Source organism: Hipposideros armiger, unplaced genomic scaffold, assembly GCF_001890085.2.
Source record: "Hipposideros armiger isolate ML-2016 unplaced genomic scaffold, ASM189008v1 scaffold_397, whole genome shotgun sequence".
Taxonomy (NCBI): Eukaryota; Metazoa; Chordata; class Mammalia; order Chiroptera; family Hipposideridae; genus Hipposideros; species Hipposideros armiger.
Genome location: NW_017731747.1, coordinates 569,553 through 588,846, shown reverse-complemented (window position 1 = coordinate 588,846; position 19,294 = coordinate 569,553). Strand labels below are relative to the sequence as shown.

The following is a 19,294-nucleotide window of genomic DNA, read 5'->3' as shown; positions in this document are numbered from 1 at the left end:
CACAGCCTTACACTAAAAAAGGTGAAGGAAAATAGGAAAATTAAGAAAACATGCATACAGATTGAAATATGAGAATGGATAGCTCCAGCTCCCTGAATTCCCATGTTCCATTCTGATAATCAACACAAGACCAAAACACATTCCTATCCCATTGTTGGGGCAATTTTATACAATCCATTTGGAGGTGCTCAGAGAAGCTTTGGTTCTCTTCTCTTTTCTCTCTCTATGGTTTTGCTGGCATTTTGTTGCAGGTAGGTGGGTATCCTAGAAACATCCTTGACTATGCTTTATAAAGCATCTTCACTCCTATTGTTGGATTAAGATGGTCACCAAGCTATATCTGCTATGGTAATGAGACCGAAGAGCTTGCTTACTATGTTAATTAGCATTCTAGGATTCTCTCTTGAAGTATGATACATAATTAACTTAGGAGGATATACTCAATGATTACCTAGGGAGGGAACATGTTATGGCCAGTAAGGACATTGATGAGCCTCCAGGTTCTTTTAAGTCATAAATGTAGTCTGATTGCCCTCGATTGACAATGGTATTGAAACCTAGAAACTAAATAATTGGTACACAATTGCCAGTTTTAGGGCTTAGCAATTGGGTATCTCAGTAATCTTTATCCAGGAGGTGGGGCAATAAAGCAGAGCTGAGGAGGTCATTGGTACATGTGCAGAAGAGAACCTGAAGTGATTGTCCGTAGAAGGGCCAGTTTGCAAGGTTGGCCCTTGGCTGGATAATAGAGTGTTCCCGCTATTCCCCACTGATAAGGGTGGGCCATTGTACTTAGATAGTGCAAACAATGTGGTTTATGCAGAAAACCTGCTTTCCGTCTGGGAATCTTACATGCTAGGCAGAGGGTGTCTCTACATGACGAGTCCCCAGTAAAGATGTTGGTCACTGAGTCTCTAATAGCCCTCCTTGGGCAGAAACATTGCACATACACATTTTCATTGCTGGGGGAAGAGTGTACTCTGTGTGACCCCTCTTGGGGAGGTGTTAGGGGCTGAATGTGTTCCCTTCAAATTCGTTTGTTGGAGACCTAACCCTGGTTATGACTATATTTAGAAACAGGGCCTTTCTGGGAGTAATTAAAGGTTAAATGAGGTCATAAGGGTGGGACACTGAACCAATAGGATTAGTGACTTTATAAGAGAAAACAGATATCTCTTTCTCTCTCCCCTTGCATACAGGTGCATGGAGGAAAGGCCATGTGAAGACATAAAAATAAAGCTATCTACAAGCTAGACAGAAAGCTCTTACCAAAAACTGAATTGGCTAGCACCTTGTGGCCTCTAAACCCAAGATGCTGTGTTCAATCTTAATTGCAGGTGGGCATAGCCCACCATTGAACAGGCAATCTTGTTTTTACACCAGCTGAGCCATCCGGCCACCTGTTGACAGCTCAGCAGCAGCTCAGCTTGGGTGCAGCTCACTGGCCCATGTGGGAATCGAACCGGCGACCCTGTTGCTCAGCGCTCGTTCTCTTAACCGACTGAGACACTCGGCTGGTCCCTACTTTTGACTCTTCAGATAAATGGTAAACTCCTTGAGGAAAAAGACCACATTTTTGTATTTCTGTTACACAAATTAGAACAAAAACTTCAAATTGTTGTTGAACAGACAGGTTGATAAAACTCTGGTTTTAGTGATAGAACACACATATTATTTAATTGGGGATGGTGAATTAATTTTATCAGTAAGCATGTATATCAGTAAGTTCTTAGGTGCAAACAACAGAAGAGTCTAGTTTAAATAGAAATGTAATCTATTAAGGAACATTAACTCACAAGATTTCAAAGAGCGTAAGAGTCAATTTGGAGGATACACAATCAGGAAAAAAAATACCCCAATGCTCCTACAAGACCCCAACAAAGACCCTATTGCCTCCTGGACTTGGCATGGACCCTATAGCTGGGCATTTGATGGCAGGGTCTCTGTCATTGGTCCTCCAACAGCTGGAAGAAGCCTTTACTGCTACCCTTACCAGGAATGGATTTTTTTGTAGCAACTGCTTCATCACATTGCTGTGTTGAATTAATACCCTTTTAGGGTGCCACTATGGGTGTAGCTAGGTCATTTGCCTGCACCAACTGTAAGGAAGGAAGACAAAGCAAATGTCTGGTTCTATTTCGGGAAGAACGTATCCTTCCTGTGGGAAACTCCCCAGTATTAGAAGGGTGTTCAAATGATGGTACATGCCCATAAAACAGGACATGTCTTCCATAGTAACACTACATAAAAATGTGGTCTGCAGGCCAATGTCCATCCTCAATATGTTGACTATGGGTTCCTGCTATGGACTGAATGTTTGTGTTCCTCCAAAATGTATTTGTTGAAGCCTAATCTCCTGTATGATGGTTTTTGCAGGTGGGGCCAGTGAGAGGTAATTAGGTCATGAGGGTGGAGGGCTCATGGATGGGATTAGTGCCCTTATAAGAAGAAATATGAGACAGCTTGCTTCTTCTTTGTCTCTGCCCCACCATGCGAAGATACAAGGAAAAGATGGCCATCTGTGAACCAGAAAGCGGCTCCTACCAGACACTGGGTCTGCTGGCACCTTAATCTTGTACTTTCCAGCCTTCCGAACTGTGATAAAGGAATATTCATTGTTTAAGCCAGAAAGTCTATGGTATATTTATTTTAGCAGCCTGGACTCAGTAAAACAGTCCCTGTTGGTGTTGATTTTAGTTAGAAGATAGGTGTTGCTTTTATCATAGAACTGTCACAAAGTGTTGGCCAGCTGGCGCCTGTTGCAGGAGTACACTTGGTGTAGCACTACACTAGAGCAGAGGTCAGCATACTACACCCAGGTCAAATCGTTTATTGCTTGGTTTTCATAACTGTGAGCTAAGACTCTCTTCTCTACATTTTTAAAGGGTTGTTAAAGAAACCAAAAATAATATGTAACAGAGTTGTATGTGGATCTGAAAGCCTGAAATATTTACTGTCTCATACAGAAAAAGTTTGCCAACCCCTTCTCTAGAGTATACTCCAATATTGAATTCTCTGAGAAGAAATCCTTGCCACATCTTTAGATACCTTGATTGTTAGTCACAAGATGAATACTATTCTTGATATTGTTAATGTAATTGTTATTCTGACAAAGTTTTTAAGCAGTAGTCTTATTTATGGTAATAGTGAAAATATTTTTAACCCTTTGATTTTTTTTTTAATGAAGAATTTGAATGTTTTATTATAAAACTTTGTTCTCCTGCAAGGCTGTTGCTCCACTGTATAAAAATAGCACCAGCAAACAGTGTATATTGCAAAATTAAAGGCAGTATTATTGTTCATCATCTGACACTGTAACAACTAACAAAAAGTATTTTGACTCCAAATTCTGAGACGGGTATAAGCATGTTATAATATTATATAGGGATTAAGGTATGTTATTGTTGAATTACATAATTTTTATAATTAGATTTTACCACAAATAATTTCAGGAATTCTGAATATTATAACTGTAGCCTAGCTTAAAAAATCATAGGGTGTTATGAAGAAGATGTATATTGTGTTTATCTGCAATCATTAGAAAGTTAAGGGGTATTTTCTTCCAGAAGCATTGTTGTAGTTTTTTTTTCCCATTGGTGTTACTAAAGGTTGCTATTTTAAATCTCCTATCCACCACTAATTTAAGACAACTATGCTAGATTAAGTTGTTTCACACTGCTTTATTCAGGGGGTTCCATTCTCACTCCTCAATAGATTTTATGTACTTCTAGCAGGCTTCTTCACTCATCAGCTCCTCTACTTCTGAGGGAGTTAGCACCATTTGATCAGCCAACCATCTTCATAACAAGATTTGTTGACAAGTCCTGGGTTTTCTGCAAGGGCTTCATTAATTTCAGTTACTTCTCCTGATAGAGGAGAATAGAGTTCACTAGCAGCTTTCACGCTTTCCAAAGCACCAAATTCATCTTGTTTGTTCAATTTTGTCCCAACTTCAGGCAAACTACAGTAAACAACATCTCCCAAAGCTTCCTGTGCAAAAATGCTGATTCCTACTGTTCCAATACCATTTTCTGTAGTTATCCATTCATGTTTCTCTGTGAATTTACACACCGAGAGCAGATTGAGGCCGGTGTGCAGCGTCCGGACGGCGCCCACCCTCAGGCCCCAGGGCCGCGGTGCGTAGGCTGCAGGCCACCCGCCGCACGCTCCGCGCCGTTCGCAGCGCCATGTTCGCTGGCGTGCAGAGGCTTAACCCTTTGATTTTGAAGGGTTCTTCCTTATCAAATTTATGAATTATATAATTTAGTGTTAACTATTCTTTCAATCCATTTTCATAAAAAAAAATCGACTTTGCTCTTAAATATCACCCTTTTTTTCCCCTGATATATGCAAAAGTCCTTTTGAGTCCACTTAATTTTCCTTTATTGACATTGGATTACACTGGGTAGATTAATTGCTCTGGCAATCCCTAAATGTCAGTGGTCCAAGGGAAAAAAAGTTTATTTCTTGCTCATGTCACAGTTGAGTGTGAAAGGTCAAGAAGGATATAGTTTGCCCAGTCACTGAGGTACCAACACTCCTTGCATCTAGTGCCTACAGGAGACTCAGCAGATGTGCAGAGGAGAAAGAAAGGGTATGAAAAGGCGCATGGACGGTTGTTTTGAGCCAAGCCTAGAGGTTGTTGTATTTTACTTCCACTCACATTCCACTGGCCACATGCAGGTATATCACCACATCTAACTAAAGGAGGCTAGGAACTGTTGCCTAGCAGTGTGTGCAGAAGGAAGAGTGAACACGTTTGGAGAGCAGTTGATCAGTCCTTGTCATGTCCTCAACTATCTTAGATATTTTCCTTACAATCTATAACTTTATTTTTTATTAAAAAAAATTTTTTTAGCTGAGCCACCCTGCCACCTGTTGGCAACTCAGCGGCAGCTCAGCTTGGGCCGGGAATCAAACCGGGAAACCTGTTGCTCAGAGCTCAAACTCTTGAGTGAGCTCTTAACCAACTGAGCCACTTGGCCAGCCCACAATCTATCACTTTAAATGGAGAGGGCAAAGATATATAGTAGTGCTCTATTAGGATACATATTTGGCTATTGTAACAAAGGCAAAACAAAACAGAACATGATATCTTAAATAAGAGTTTTTCTCTTTTGCATAAAAATCTGAGCAAAACATTCCAGGGTTGATAGAACATCTCTACAATGTCAGGTACCTAGAAGCTCCTTGCATCTTGTTTTGCCTTCCTTCGCACCTGTCTGTCCTCCTTCTTGTCACCTAAGATGACAACTTTGTCCCTAACATTGTGCCCACATTCTGGCAAGCTGGAAAGAGGAGAAAGGAAAGTGGAAGGCATGCCCTTTCCCTTTAAGCATACAACCTAAAAGTTGCTCATGTCACTTCTGCTTACATTCTATGGGTCAAAACTTAGTAACCTGGACAGTCTTGCTGTGATGGAAGTCTGGAAATGTAGTTCTTACCTGAAGGCCATGTACCTAGCTAAATTGTGAGAGCTCTTTTACTAAAGAAACAAGAAGAAGATAGAGAAATATTAGGGGACAAGTAGTATTTTCTGCCACAGACTATTCCTTCACTACTCAAATAGTTATGCACAATTTCTCCCCTTCTTACCTCATGTACCAGTCAGGATTCAGTCAGGGAAGTAGAGCTGTTAAGAATATGTCTATTCCAGGGCCGGCCGAGTGGCGTGTTGGTTAAGAACTGGCTTGGGATGCCAGAGGGCCCCGGTTCGGATCCCACATATAAGGGCCAGTGACACTGCCCTCTACAGCTAAGATGCTGAACAACAGCTCAACCTGGAGCTGGGCTGCCATGGGGTTGCCAGGGACGGCGTATGCTGCAGCCCCTGTGGCAGTGGGTTGCCATGGGCTACCGTATGTAGCCAGCAGCCAGCGTGAGCGGCCAGCAGCCAGCGTGCGTGGCCGTCCAGAAGCCGGCGACTGATCTGCCTCTCCTGGGAAGAGCGCAATGATGGTGCCAACTTGGGCCAGTGAAGCAATGTCCTCCACAACTAGACTAAAGAACAAAACAACAGCAACTTGTCTTTTCCCCTTCCCCTGATTCCCCAGCGCTGTTCCCTTTCCCCCAATTCCCCAATAAAAATCGTTAAAAAACCCCAAACAGGTCTATTCCAACTATGCATTCTGGAACTGGAGAAATAATCATGATGTGGGCTCAGAAATAGACTGGGTTCACTTTGCCTCAGGCCCAAGTAATAACTCTTCTAATCACCTGACCTCCATAAGATTCTTCTTCCACTGGTAGAACACAATGGCATTTTTGAGTCTCTAGGAATTATTATAGTATCAGTTCAGAGCCAGAGTCCAGTAATCCCTGAACAGTCTGGTTAGTTTTCCTTCCCCAGTGTATATTCACCTTAGTCAATGACTATAGGCTTCTTTCAGAGAATCAGAGAGAGAGAAATTGGAACAGTCTGTTTGACACATTGGTATAGGTGGACAAATTGGGAGTTTGAGGGATAGCTGAGGTACCTAGCATGTCTAACTGCCATATGTGAGGAAGGATCTCGTGGAGGGTTCAATGAGAAGCAGCTACCTATGAATAGCTACTGCCTCTGTGGGTCTGCAATCCAGCATCTGGTGGTGGACTTGGGGTTGCTGGTAGTCAGTAGGGCTAGCAGTTGGGAAAGATAAGCTGGATGCAGAATGGAGATGGAGGCTAAACTGAGACCTTCCGGGTTACTACAATATGTTCCTTATCTTATGGTAATAACCTCCTGAGAGTAATGGCTACCACTTCACTCCTGTCTTCTAAATATCTTACAAATTCCTCTTGGTTAACTCTAACCAGGGACCATATAGGGAAGAGGATCGGGGAAACATTGTTTCCAATCCAGCATACCTAGTCTGCCTGTACTCCCACTCAAAGAGAGCCAAATATATGTAGCTCAAAGGTCTCTAGGTAGAGTGTAGTCTTGCTATTTGTTTTGCGTGTGATTGCTTGTGATTCCTGAATTTGCAATGCCACCTTCCTTCTGCTCCACCCCCACTCTACAACAATAGAGTAGACAGCCAACTGTAATAAGAGACAATGGATCAAGAACAAGATTGGCATTTGAGTTTTCAAGAGCAACTCTGGAAGCTAGAAGATGATATAAAGGTGGTTTCATAATTTTGAGAGAAGACTTATGCTTCTGGCCATGACACAGTAACTGTTTTCAGGCTGGTTCCAGATTGAGTAATTAGTTCCCTTTCACTATGGATAAACAGGAAATTGGACAAAATATCTGAAAGCTGTTTTCAGACATTGGTAACAGGAAGCAGGGTTTTTGGAGATAATAAACATCCCAAACTGTGTGGCATAGCTCAGACAAGAACTGTCCAGCTCAAAATGCCAATCATACTCCCTTGAAAACACTGTATTAAAATTACAGGTTATATCAGTGATAGTGATAACAATATCGTCCAAGGTTTTGAAAGTGGCCATTTCACCAAAGAGGTGAATAACAAGGGTCATCAACTTTCAGCATCTGGTTTTCTATTTTTGGGTTGTCACCATTATCACTGAAATATTACACATATTTCAGGTTTATGTCAGCACCTCACTTCTGGATACTAAATTATGAGTTGTAGGATAGTTTTGGCTGCTATAGTAAAGGGAGACATAACTGTGAATTAAACAAGGTAAACGTTTATTTCTATGTCACATAACACTCCACGTATTAAACAATAGAAGGCTGATAAGATGGCTCTATGGTGTGAGGAATCTGGGCTCCTCCTATCTTATTGCTCTGATATCTTCAACATAGGGCTCCTGTCTTGTAGGTTACGATGGCTGCTCCAGCACCAACCAGCATATCTTCTTTCAGGAAGGAGAGAAGGGGAACTAGAGGGTTGGCCCCTACTCTTTTTTTTAATTATTATTTTTTATTGTGAAATACACATTTTTTAGAATTAGCCCCTACTCTTTAAAGGCACAATCCTTACATTCCATAACCCAACCCTTACTCACATAATAAGGGAGGCTGGCTATTGCAGCCTTTAGCTAGGTGGCCATGAGTTCATCTAAAACTTAGGAACTCTCTTACTAAAGGAATGAGTGGAGAATAGATATTATTGGAACAAGTAGTTTCTGCCCCAAGTGCCTTTCATGAAAAGAACTTCTAAAAGACAAAACAGATAGGATCTAAAGAGAACCAATGCAAAGGGTTAAAAATTGGAGGAAGAAAAAGCAAGAGAAAAGAAAAGCAGGCTTCCTCAGTAGGAAATGATTCCAGTCTTGGGTACAGAAGTGAGAAATTCTGTGAAACTGATACTCCTTTTCATTTTGTCTGTCATGGAAGTTCCTACTTACACTTTAAAATCCCACTAAATGTCACTTTTCTGATGTCTCCAAACATTTTGTTTGTATCTCGTTTGGCATTTGCCATGCTGTAACACATTCTAGGTCATTCTTAGCTTTGTAACTCTCTCAAGGTGACTCTGTAGGAGGAGCAAAATAGTTAAGAGCAGAGCCCCTTTTACTGGCCTATTTATAGGTGAGATGACCTGATGTTTGAGATTTGCTTTAAAATACTCTAACAAAGAATAAAAAGGGGGAATAGATAAAACAAGGTTGATAAACTATTGACTTACTGAAGCTGTGATGGGTGCCTGGGTGATTATAATTCTGCCCCCCCCCTTTGGTGTATGTTAAAAAAATTTCTAAAATAAAACAAAAGCTTAGTCCCTAAAGACAGCCTGGGTTCGAACCCTAGTTTATCATTTACCATTTGCCTCTCCATAAATTCAATTTCTCAAAATGGGCATAATGTATGGGCCATTAGGGTTCTTGTAAAGATTAAATGAGACAGAATTTGAGACATCTAGCACAAGGTTTGGCCCTTAGTAGTTGTACTAATAAGGCTGCCGGCTTGCAAGCAACAGAAGCTGACTCCGGTTATGGCTAATGCCCCGCACACGCAGATAGTACGAGGCAGAGAAAGATAGGACTTGAGCTCGGGTCTCTGGCTGCTAGACCTCGAATGTGATTTATGTTACCGCACTTGTCCAAAACCTTACCTTAGTTTGGTATTTTGCGATTTATGCCTTCAAACACACAGGACCACAGTTTGGGCACATGTCTGTAACTTATAACACTCAGGACTGCACGGTGGTCATGGGGTGGAGGTGACTCACTGACGTTAAGTGGCCTGGCTGCATGTTGGCTGCAGAGTGGACGCTGGTACAGTAAGTACAGGGCTTACCTCAAGCAGGCGGGGACTAACCGCTGCTAGAACTCATGCATCTGCCCTGCCTCACTGACTCCCGGCCCGCAGCCACGCCTGCCCTCCCGCCTCCCTCCGGGTCCCAGCGCGCGCCTTTCCAGCTGCCAGGCTCCGGAGGTTGGGCCAGTCCAGCTCCCTCTCTTCCAGCGCGGCAGGGGGCGGGGCCTCTGATCGCTGGCTCGTGATTGGCCGATGCACTGCCTCTCCCCTTCTCCGCCCCCTTCGGAGGGGTGAGAGGTCAGCCGAACGCCGGTAGGCCTGGGCGACAATGGCGGGGCTCTGGGTGGGCGCAGCATCGCTGATCTTTCCAGGACGGCGTGGGCAGCGATCGCCGCAGCAGCTGATGCGGAGCGCAGCGCTGTGGAGCCTGAAGGTGAGGAGCGACGAGACTCCTCGCAGGCCTGGACTTCACTGGCCTCCCAGGCCCGCTCCGCCTGGCGGTGGAAGGTGCCGCCGAGAGCGCCCGGGCGACATCCGCGGCCCCGATTCCGCGGAGGTCCGGGCCTTTCCCTCCCTCTCCCTCTGGAGTTCGCGCTGGACCAAGGACAGCGTAGGCGTCCCTCGCTGCAGCTGGTAGCACTCGGAGGATCATGGGTGTCCGAGGGGCCCAGAGAGTCAGCAGGGAGTGGCTGACAGCCATCTGGCTGTAAGGTGCCTGCATTTCTCGTGCAGCCGATCTTGTGCCATACGGTTTTGGCTTGTCCTGAGCTTTCCAGGGTGTATTTTTAAGGATCCTTAGAGTTTCCGTTTTCTCTTGCTTCTTTCCTACTTTGAAGGGACGCTGTGGATTGGGGCAGAAGTAGAGTTAGGGTTGTGAGTTTATCTCAACTTTTAAAGTATCCTACGATGGCAGGATTGCTACTTTTTTTTACGTTTGAGTTGAAAGCCTATTTTAATTGTATTACATCCTTGTATACTGTATGTGCATCCTGTGAATTTGTTTTTCTTTTCTATGTTCTGGTCAGCCTGAATTTTGCACTGTTCTAAAACACATTTTAAACCCATTTTCACCACTGTTCTGTATGTCCTAGGGTTTCATGGTGGCAGCCTGGACTCATAGTGTGTGTGTGTGGCTGTTAACACTTTTTCTCAACATGGAGTCACTTGTAATTTCTGAGCAAAGACTACCTAGCTTTGTTAATAGGGTTTATTAAGGCACTGAACAAATTCTTTAAAATGAAGGTCTCCCTGAAAACTACCTGTCATCTGGTTCAGCCTGGTTGTTAAACGTCCTTTAAAAATATTTTTTAAAGTGGCACATTACTTGATTTATTGTCACTGAAATTTAGAATTGGAAGACGCTTTAGAGATGATCTGGCCCATCCTGCTCTTTTAAAGAGGAGGGAACCCAGGTGAGCAGTGTGAGAGCTGGAGCTGATCATGGCAATGGAAGTAAGTCAGCACTTGTATTTCCTTTGTGTCAACTTCAGAATGCCTACAAAGAACTCGATGTTCTTTGTGCTTTGTGATTTTTATCATTATTTAATATTTTAATGTTTGTTGGCTACCTCAATTTCAGTTGTAAGACTTCTGTGTTTAAGTCTTTAACAGGCAGCATGGTGTCCTGGAAAGACGTGGGCTTTGGAGTCACACAGATGCAAGTTTTGCATTATAGTAGACAAGTCACTTAGTTGGGCCTCAGCTTCTTCCTTTCTGCTGTTTTTTTCAACAAATCTTTACTGAGTACTTCCTGTGTACCATCTCTAGGGAACAATATAGTTTCTAGAGATTTTAGTCTACTAGGAAGAGACAAGTAAGTGTAAAATGCTGTTAGAGGAGAGGTCCTGGTGCTGTAAGAAAATGGAAAGGAGGGATATGATCAAGTCAAGATATTGAGCTCTATGTCCTAGATACTGTTATGAAACTTTACTTTACTTGAATTTATTTATTCAATTCTCACAACAGCCATGTAATCCTTATATAGAGATGAAGAAATTGAGATGCAGAGTATTATGCAACTTGCTCAAAACTGCAGAACTAGTAAGTGGCAGAGCTAGGATTTAGAACTCTAGGACCTATGCTCTTATTCATATTGTTTGTGTAAGGTAAGGGAGCATTTTCCTTTAGAAGTGATAATTGAAACAACTTTTTTTTTTTTTTAAAGATTTTTATTGGGGAATTGGGGGATGGGAACAGCGCTGGGGAATTGGGGGAAGGGGAACAGACAAGTTGCTGTTGTTTTGTTCTTCAGTCTAGTTGTGGAGGACGTTGTTTCACTGGCCCAAGTTGGCACATCATTGCACTCTTCCCGGGTGAGGCAGATCAGTCGCCGGCTTCTGGATGACCTCTCACGGCGGCTGCCGGCCGCTCATGCTGGACTCACAGCAGCCCAGCTCCATGTTGAGCTGTTGTTCAGCATCTTAGCTGTAGAGGGCAGTGTCACTGGCCCTCATATGTGGGATCCGAACCGGGGCCCTCTGGCGTCCCAAGCCAGCTCTTAACCAATGCGCCACTCGGCCGGCCCCCTTGAAACAACTTTTGAAGGACAAAGTGACTTTTCTAGGCAAAGAGAGAAGAGATGAGTGTTATATGTGAGAGAACAGCACATGCAAAGGTCCTGTGGCTAGAGGGCAGGGCAAGATAGAAGAACTGAGAAAAGCCTTCTGAGGCTCAGGTATAGACTAGATGGTGCTGTGGAGATAGGTAAGAGTCAGATCATGTTGGGCTTTTGTAGCCCATGCTGTTAGGTTGGTCTTAACTTATAGCAATGGGAAACCATTCATGTTGGAGGTAGGAGGGATTACACTGCTATATTTTAGATTGGAGAGGCTAAAAGAGAAAGTTGTTACTGTACTTACTGTTATGCACTTGTTATACAGTTACTGTATAATACATAAGCTTTGATTTTTCTTATCTGATTTCATCCTTTCTACGTGTTGGCAGAGTCTGCATCTTGTCTATTTCTGTGTTTTTAGCACAGTGTTTGACAAAATAGGTGCTGAATATGTGACAATACTGATTAGAGTAGAGAGTTATGTTTTGCCAGTAAAAAATTTCTCCTGGAGGTGGGAAGAATCCCTGTAGTTCACTATTGCTTTAGGGGAACTTGAGCTGCTGCTTAGCTCCTCTCCATGCTTCTCTTCCATGAACTTGAAATATGCTCCACTGAGTCTATGTTTGAAGCAGAACCTTTTGAAGATTTTATTCCTCCCCTTTCTTCCTCCACCTCTGCAAACCATTTGGTTGGAAAGCAGACTGCTACATCTAGAGTCTAGTCTAGAGAATTCTAACCATTCTTTTAGCCAGTTAACAGAATTTGTTTGCTTTTAGGGTATATGTAGGGTTCACCTTTTAGCCTTTACTTATTTGTTTGGTGTATCAGCTTTTTAAACACATTCTATTTAAATACCCAGTTTTTTCTTCTGTCTGCATTTCTCAGTGGCTCCAGGATGTTGGGTTTATAGTAATTGCTACAGTTTATTGAACTTTTATATGCCTTATATGGTTTTCATATATTACGTCTTATCCACATAACAACTAGGTAAAAAAAAATCCCAATTTTATATAAGAGGAAACAGAGCTGAGAGCAGTTAAGTAACTTGCTTAAGATACAGTTGGCTGAGGTAGGATTTGAATCTTGGATGGTATAATTCTAAAGCCAAGCTTTTGTTTCCCCTTTGAGTGATGGTCTCACTATATGGTACATCTACGACGCTTGAATGCTTAAGCTTTATGTTCCTTAAAATCCATAATTTTCTTATCTAGTCATGGGAAGGGATGTTTAAGGATATCTGAATGCTTTAGAATTGCCTGGAAGTAACCCTTTCCAACATGCTGATAGATTTCTGACAATCATTAGGGAAAGAAATCTTCTAAGACTATGTATTTATACATCTGCTTTTTGGATTTTATTTTGTTCTTAAGAGGTTCAGAATAGAGGAGTGATTGGTAAAACCCTTTTCTACATGAGGGGGAAACATGGTGATGTTTTTGATCAAGAGAATGAAGGAAAATGAGTTGTTTAAATGATTCCTATATAAAAAAATGTGGGTAAATGAGAGAACAGGGGTGAAAAAGGAAATTTGGGATGGGAATTTTTGATTTTTTGGTAGAAACATAGTGTTTCATCTTAGGTTTCTGGAGTTAGATGACTACAAAAGTCATACTGAGTTGCTGGGAAGAAAGAGGGAAACCAGTGGCCTATTTTGGGGTCAGTGATCTGAGGTAAAAGAGTTGGAATAAGTGAACTCTGAGGGATATAATGGGTAAGTTAATACCGCTGGCCCTCCGTTTCTGAGGGTTTTGTCATGGAATCAACGAACCATGGATTAAAAATGTTCAGAAAAAAATACCAGAAAGTTCCAAAAAGCAAAACTTGAATTTGCCGCCTTCTGAGCACTACTATGCTGAATCCAAGTGAATAAAATGATGTGTAGGCATACTCTGCTGTAGCCTATATGCAAACATAGGTTACTGGTACATGCAAATACTACACCATTTTATATAAGGAACTTGAGCATCCATGGTTTTTGGTATCTGTAGGGAATCCTGGAACCAATCACCCATGGATACCAAGGGATTTAATTGAATACATTCAATCTTATTTCACTAACTTAGGATTTGGAAGGAGGAAGAAGAGACAATAGGATATAAAGAAATGGTTTGAGAGGAGGCAATATTGCATCCATCCATCCATCTATCCATCCATCCATCCATCCATCCATTTATCTAGAGATGTGGTTAATCCATTCAAAAAGCTTGTAGAGCATCTACTAAATGCTTAAGATATGTACTGAGCAGATCAGAACAAACTGAAACATATTGCTTCACCATGTCCCTGGCATAAAGAAAGCAAGGAATAAAAATAAAGATTGATGGAAGAATTTGATAAGGTCTTTGGTCTTTAATGAAAATAATTTCAGTAGCATTGTTTCATTTTGAAGATACTCTCCAATAGTTGAACAAATATATACTTAAAAAATGAAGGTATTATAGGATTTAAAAAATAGTTTATGTTTATTTTGAATTCCCATTGACCTTTTCATTAATAAAAAAACCATACACTGTAATGAGATCAATATAACAAGATCAAAATAAAAGTGAATTTCAAAAATGTTGGAAGATATAGACTTATATAAAATTTCAGTCAGGAAAACTAATGTAAATCCGTGGGACGTACCTGGTGGCTTAGAACAACACAAATTTATTCTCTCACAGTTGCGGAGACCAGAAGTCTGAAATCAAGATGCAGCCAGGCCACACTCCTTCGGAAGGCTCTAGGGAAGAATCCTTTCTGCGTCTTTGAGCTTCGGGTGGCCCCAGGCATTCTATGGCTTGTAGCTGGACCACCCTAATCTCTGCCTCTGTCCTCACGTGGCCTTCTCTCTTCCTTCTCCCTCTGTGCCCTCTCCTTTTCTATTTAAAAGATACTTGTCGTTGGATTTTAGGGCCATGACAGGACTCAGGATGATCTCATCTTGAAATCCTTTAATATATCTACAAAGACTTTTTTTCAAAAAAGATCAAATTGACAAGTTCCAGGACGTGGATACATCAATTTAGGGCCACCATTCAATCCACTAAACCTACTATGTGCCAGATACTGTTTAGTGCTGGGGATATAATACTGAACATTTCTGCTTTCACTGTGGTTAGATTTGAATAGAGGAGACGGACAGTATTCACATATGAGATCTGACAATTAAATTCTTGAACTCATCCTAGAAAAAGTGCTCCATACCTCATTGCTGAATATCACTACCGTCACCTTTAAAATACTCCTCTATGGGAAGCTATGCACTGATGATAGTGCCTAGTCTACCCTTCAAAGCTATTTTGAAACTCTTTTTCTGGAATGGCCATCAGAACTGTCATCGTATTACCCTTGATTCCTGAATGTCATCAAAATGTCTTCCTTTCAATATTTCCTTTATCTTCGGGTAAAGAAAGAAGTCATTGGGGGACAGATCAGATGAGTAGGGAGGGTGTTCCAATACAGTGATTTGTTTACTGGCTAAAAACTCCCTCACAGACAGTGCCCTGTGAGCTGGTATATTGTCATCATGCAAAAGCCATGAATTGTTGGCGAAAAGTTCAGGCCGTCTAACTTTTTTATGCAACCTTTTCAGCACTTCCAAATAGTAAACTTGGTTAACTGTTTGTCTAGTTGGTACAAATTCATAATTAATAATCCCCTCTGATATAAAAAAAGTTTATCAGCATCATTGCAACAATTTGCGAACTTGTCAGACCTCGTACGAAATGTCTAGCATAGGCAGATCTATAGAGACAGAAAGTAGATTAGTGGTTGGGATGGGTGATGGGACTGCTAACAGCTAAGGATTTTCTTTTTAGGGTGATGAAAAAATGTTCTGGAATCACATGGTGGTGATAGTTCCACAACTTTGTGAATATACTGAAACCAAAGAGCGTATATTTTAAAAATATGAGTTTTATGGTATGTGAGTTACATCTCAACTAAAAAAAAAGAATGACTCTTAAGTCACTGATCTAAGCCCCTGAATAGTGGAGTGTTTTAGAGATTGCGAAGACTGAAGCATGGGAAGAAAGATCAAGACAATAATTACATTAAAAAACTTTGAATTTATACCATACAGAGAGGGTGGTTGATCTTATTTGTCATTTGTGGTGTGGTGTGATGTAATGGGTATGGCACAGGGGAAGTTGTCTGAAACTACTTTCTTAGGTTGATAGATGATGATTCTGGTGTTAATTGAAAATGGCAAAGGCGAGGGGAAGCTGTGTTCATATTTAATCATCAAATCACCTTCAAATGATTCTCCTTTTTACAGCCAAGGTCACATAACAATTAAGTGGTAGATCCAGGATTCAAATTTGATCTGACTTCAATGACTTTATTATACAATATTAACCAACTTAGTAAAAAAGAGAAAAGGCAAATTTATATGTTTTGGGCACAAAAACTAGTTTGAGCTTCAAAGCAGTAATGGAAAAGAGGAAAGTGGTAAGCAATAAAGCTGTTCGTGTCTTACAGTAAGGAGCATTCATTCATCAGGATAAACAAACCTTGTCCTAGCAATCCAATAAGTACCTTCTCCGTTACTCATTTTACAAAAAAAAATGCAGTGATATTTCCCATCTCACTGGTTAGTGTTAATGTGGCGCTTTGTGAAAGTTACAATTGTGTAAAAACAGTTCTCTGGAGGTGGGATGGGTCAGTTTCCTGCAAGCAGAGCCTGAAAAGGGATTCCGTGCAGATGGCGGTCAAGAGAAGAGTGAAGAAAGCAGGATAGAGCTGGGGAGTCAAAGCCAAGCAAGGAAGGGGCCCCAGCTGGAGACTAGCTTAAGTCTCATCCCCTGGGGAACCCTGGAGTAGTGGTTCTCAAAGCCGGGGACTCCAGCCAGCAGCAGCAGCAACAACGGAGCGTTACTTGGGAACTTGTTAGAAATGCAAGTTTTCCAGCAGCACCCCAGGCCTGCTGCAAGTTAGAAACTGGGGGGTGGAGGCTAGCCGCCTGTTTTAACAAGACCCCCAGGTGGTGCTGATGCTCAGGGTAGTTTGAGACGCAGCACTGCTCTAGATCGCGCATTGATAGAATAATGTGAACTGCAAATTTGGTTGAAATTATCTACCACTCATTAAGTAAAAGGTGAAACTAATATTGTATTTTTTAACCCAATATACTCAAAATATTTCAACATGGGAATGTAAAAAATTATTAATGAGGTCTTTTACATTTTTTTTTCCTGGATATAAACTCTTCCAGTCTGATGTGTGTTTTACACTTGGAGCACATCGGAATTTGAACTGTCACATTTCAAGTACCCTGTAGCCACATGTGACTGGTGGCTGCCACATTGGACAGCCAGTTGTAAAGCACAGATTGTACTACCAAATTGGCCCCGTGTTGAGGTGAGGGCGGGGGTCGAGCTTCGGAACCCCATGTTAGTTATTGGATGTGAAAATGGGGGCTGAGGGAGGGGGAACTCCCTGGCTTGATGGAAAACTCCTGTCTGATTGAGGCAAATGGGCCAGACTGGGAAGTAGGTGTGAGCCATGAGTAGTTAATTACCCATGAGATGGGGTCCCTGTGCTGACTGGGGAAGAGGCTTTGCATGGGCACCAACAACATTGGCTGCAGGTGAGTTGGGAGGTATGGCCTGGTAGGGAAGCTGTGGTGTGATAATGAAGTTGTAGAGTTGATAAGTATAGTTCCCTGGTGCTCTGGCTTACTATGGAGACAGAGCCTGATAATTTTGACGTTGCGTCCCCTCCCTCAAATACTAGACTGGGTGTTCAGCCTCACTTTTAACAGAAGGTCTTTGGCAGGCAGTTGAAGATCAGGGTATCTGGCTAGTGAGGTCCTGAAGACTAAATACATAGTTAATGTCTGAAAGAAAAAGCTGTGCTTAATTAAGTGAAAAAGCCTGACTTCGATTAGTGATTTTAGAGGGCAGGGCGTTCCCTTCGAAGGTCATTCTGGGTTTGTTAAAGCACTGAAATAGGTACTCAGCAGATGCTTCCGAGCTCTGCGTCATGAAATGTGGAAGAGAGGACCTTCGCCTGGAAATTTTGAAGTTGAAGCACTGACCAGTGTTTACTTTTACTTTGGTAAGATCATTTTGTGGCTCCTTTGACTCAGTTTTGTGGATAGTTTCTTCTCGGAAGCAGAATGAATCTCGATAAGGAATTACCCTGTTAACAGGATGGTTTTGCTGTTATTCACATGAATGCCACTGTGGGCATATTAAGAACAACCATAGTTTTTTGCAGATCTAGTGTTTAAATTGTTCTTTAAGATAATTGCTACTGGTTTTTACCAGTTTGGGCTGTCCACATGAGGTCACGTTTAGAATGTGAAAGTAGGGTCTACCTTAGTTTAGAGAAGCATATTCAATTTCCGTTTCCAATGGCTGGAGGCAGGTATCCAGTTTGTCTAAGAGCTGTACATTTCTCCCTTTGTTTAAAAAGCTTAGACGACTTTGTATGCTTATTCTAAGATAGCAGTAAAACCGTGCTAGCATTTTACACATTCTCATTTAATCCTCATAGCTTCCTTATGTCCTAGATAAGTACTGTTTTTACACCTACTTTATATATGAGGAAATATCCTATATATTTAAGAAATGTCTGAGCCAACATTCGAACCCAGGTCAAAATCTGTCTGAGTCTAGAGCAGAGCTCTTAATTACTACGTTATTACTCTAAAGGTAACTCCCAACGGTCTGGTATGATTTTTAAGAAGGAACCGGGATTTTTCCTGCATAATTGGATTTCGTTTTTGTGTATAATACCTTACATTTCCTTGGTGCTTTACAGTTTATAAAGGCTCCTTTGATCCCCTTAACTCTGTAGGAAAGCTGGGGAGGTGTCATCACCTACATTTTATAGGTGGAAACGGGAGCCCAGAGAAATGATTTGCTCAATGTTGCATAACTAGGAATCAGTAGAGCAAAGAGTTCACCCAGGTCTTGTGACGCTGAAGGTCACGCTACTTCCCATGTGTTAGCAGGCATTTCCTTTCTAAGTGTGGAAAATATAGGCAATCTTTATTCTTGCAGAAGAGAACTAATGCAATATGTTATTGCGGAGTCATTTTGCACATGCTGACCTTTCTCCTTTTGGCTGTGATAGGCTAAATAGTCTTTATAAATGGAGTTGATTAAAGCTTTCCCTAGAACTCCTGTTGCTAGGAAGTGTCTTAAAAGAATTGTGGACTGGGCTTGTAGCCAGTTTGTTAAATGCTCAACAAAAAAAACAACAATAAACATTATAATTCTGTGTATAAGTCCAAATTAGAAGATTTCTGCCAACTTATTCCCTGCATAAAGAAAAAAATTATGCTGTAGCTCTACAAAATTGCCTGCTTTTTGACCTGTATTCTTTATAACTTTGAATTTCCATGTAAGTCCACTAGGAGTAAACAGGAACAAAGAGAAGTTTTACGGGGCTGACTGCAAACCAATCCATCCTCACTGTGGGAAAGGCCCAAACCCTTATTCTGCCTAGTACTTGTTCTGCTCTTACAGCTCTGTCTGCTTGTACCATTTTTACTTCTAGTTACTTGGCTGACCAGGGACATCCATGTTTTTTAAAAGTTTGGATCAGATGGTCACATTCACATGTGTACAAGCTGTATGCTTTCTTTTTTTATAATGGTG

General features: G+C 41.6%; 1 protein-coding gene and 1 pseudogene across 1 annotated transcript in view; one reads left to right on the top strand and one right to left on the bottom strand.

The window, feature by feature from the left end:
* Positions 1-1,421: 1,421 nt before the first annotated feature.
* On the bottom strand, positions 1,422-4,865 carry LOC109393921 (glycine cleavage system H protein, mitochondrial-like; annotated as a pseudogene).
* A 4,508-nt stretch (positions 4,866-9,373) lies between these two features.
* PCCA (propionyl-CoA carboxylase subunit alpha) overlaps positions 9,374-19,294 on the top strand; it is a 353,425-nt gene continuing 343,504 nt past the window's right edge. The window contains exon 1 of the mRNA XM_019663655.1: positions 9,374-9,584. Within this exon, the coding sequence (XP_019519200.1) occupies positions 9,480-9,584 (105 nt within the window). The 5' untranslated portion in view covers positions 9,374-9,479. The remainder of the gene's footprint in view (positions 9,585-19,294) is intronic.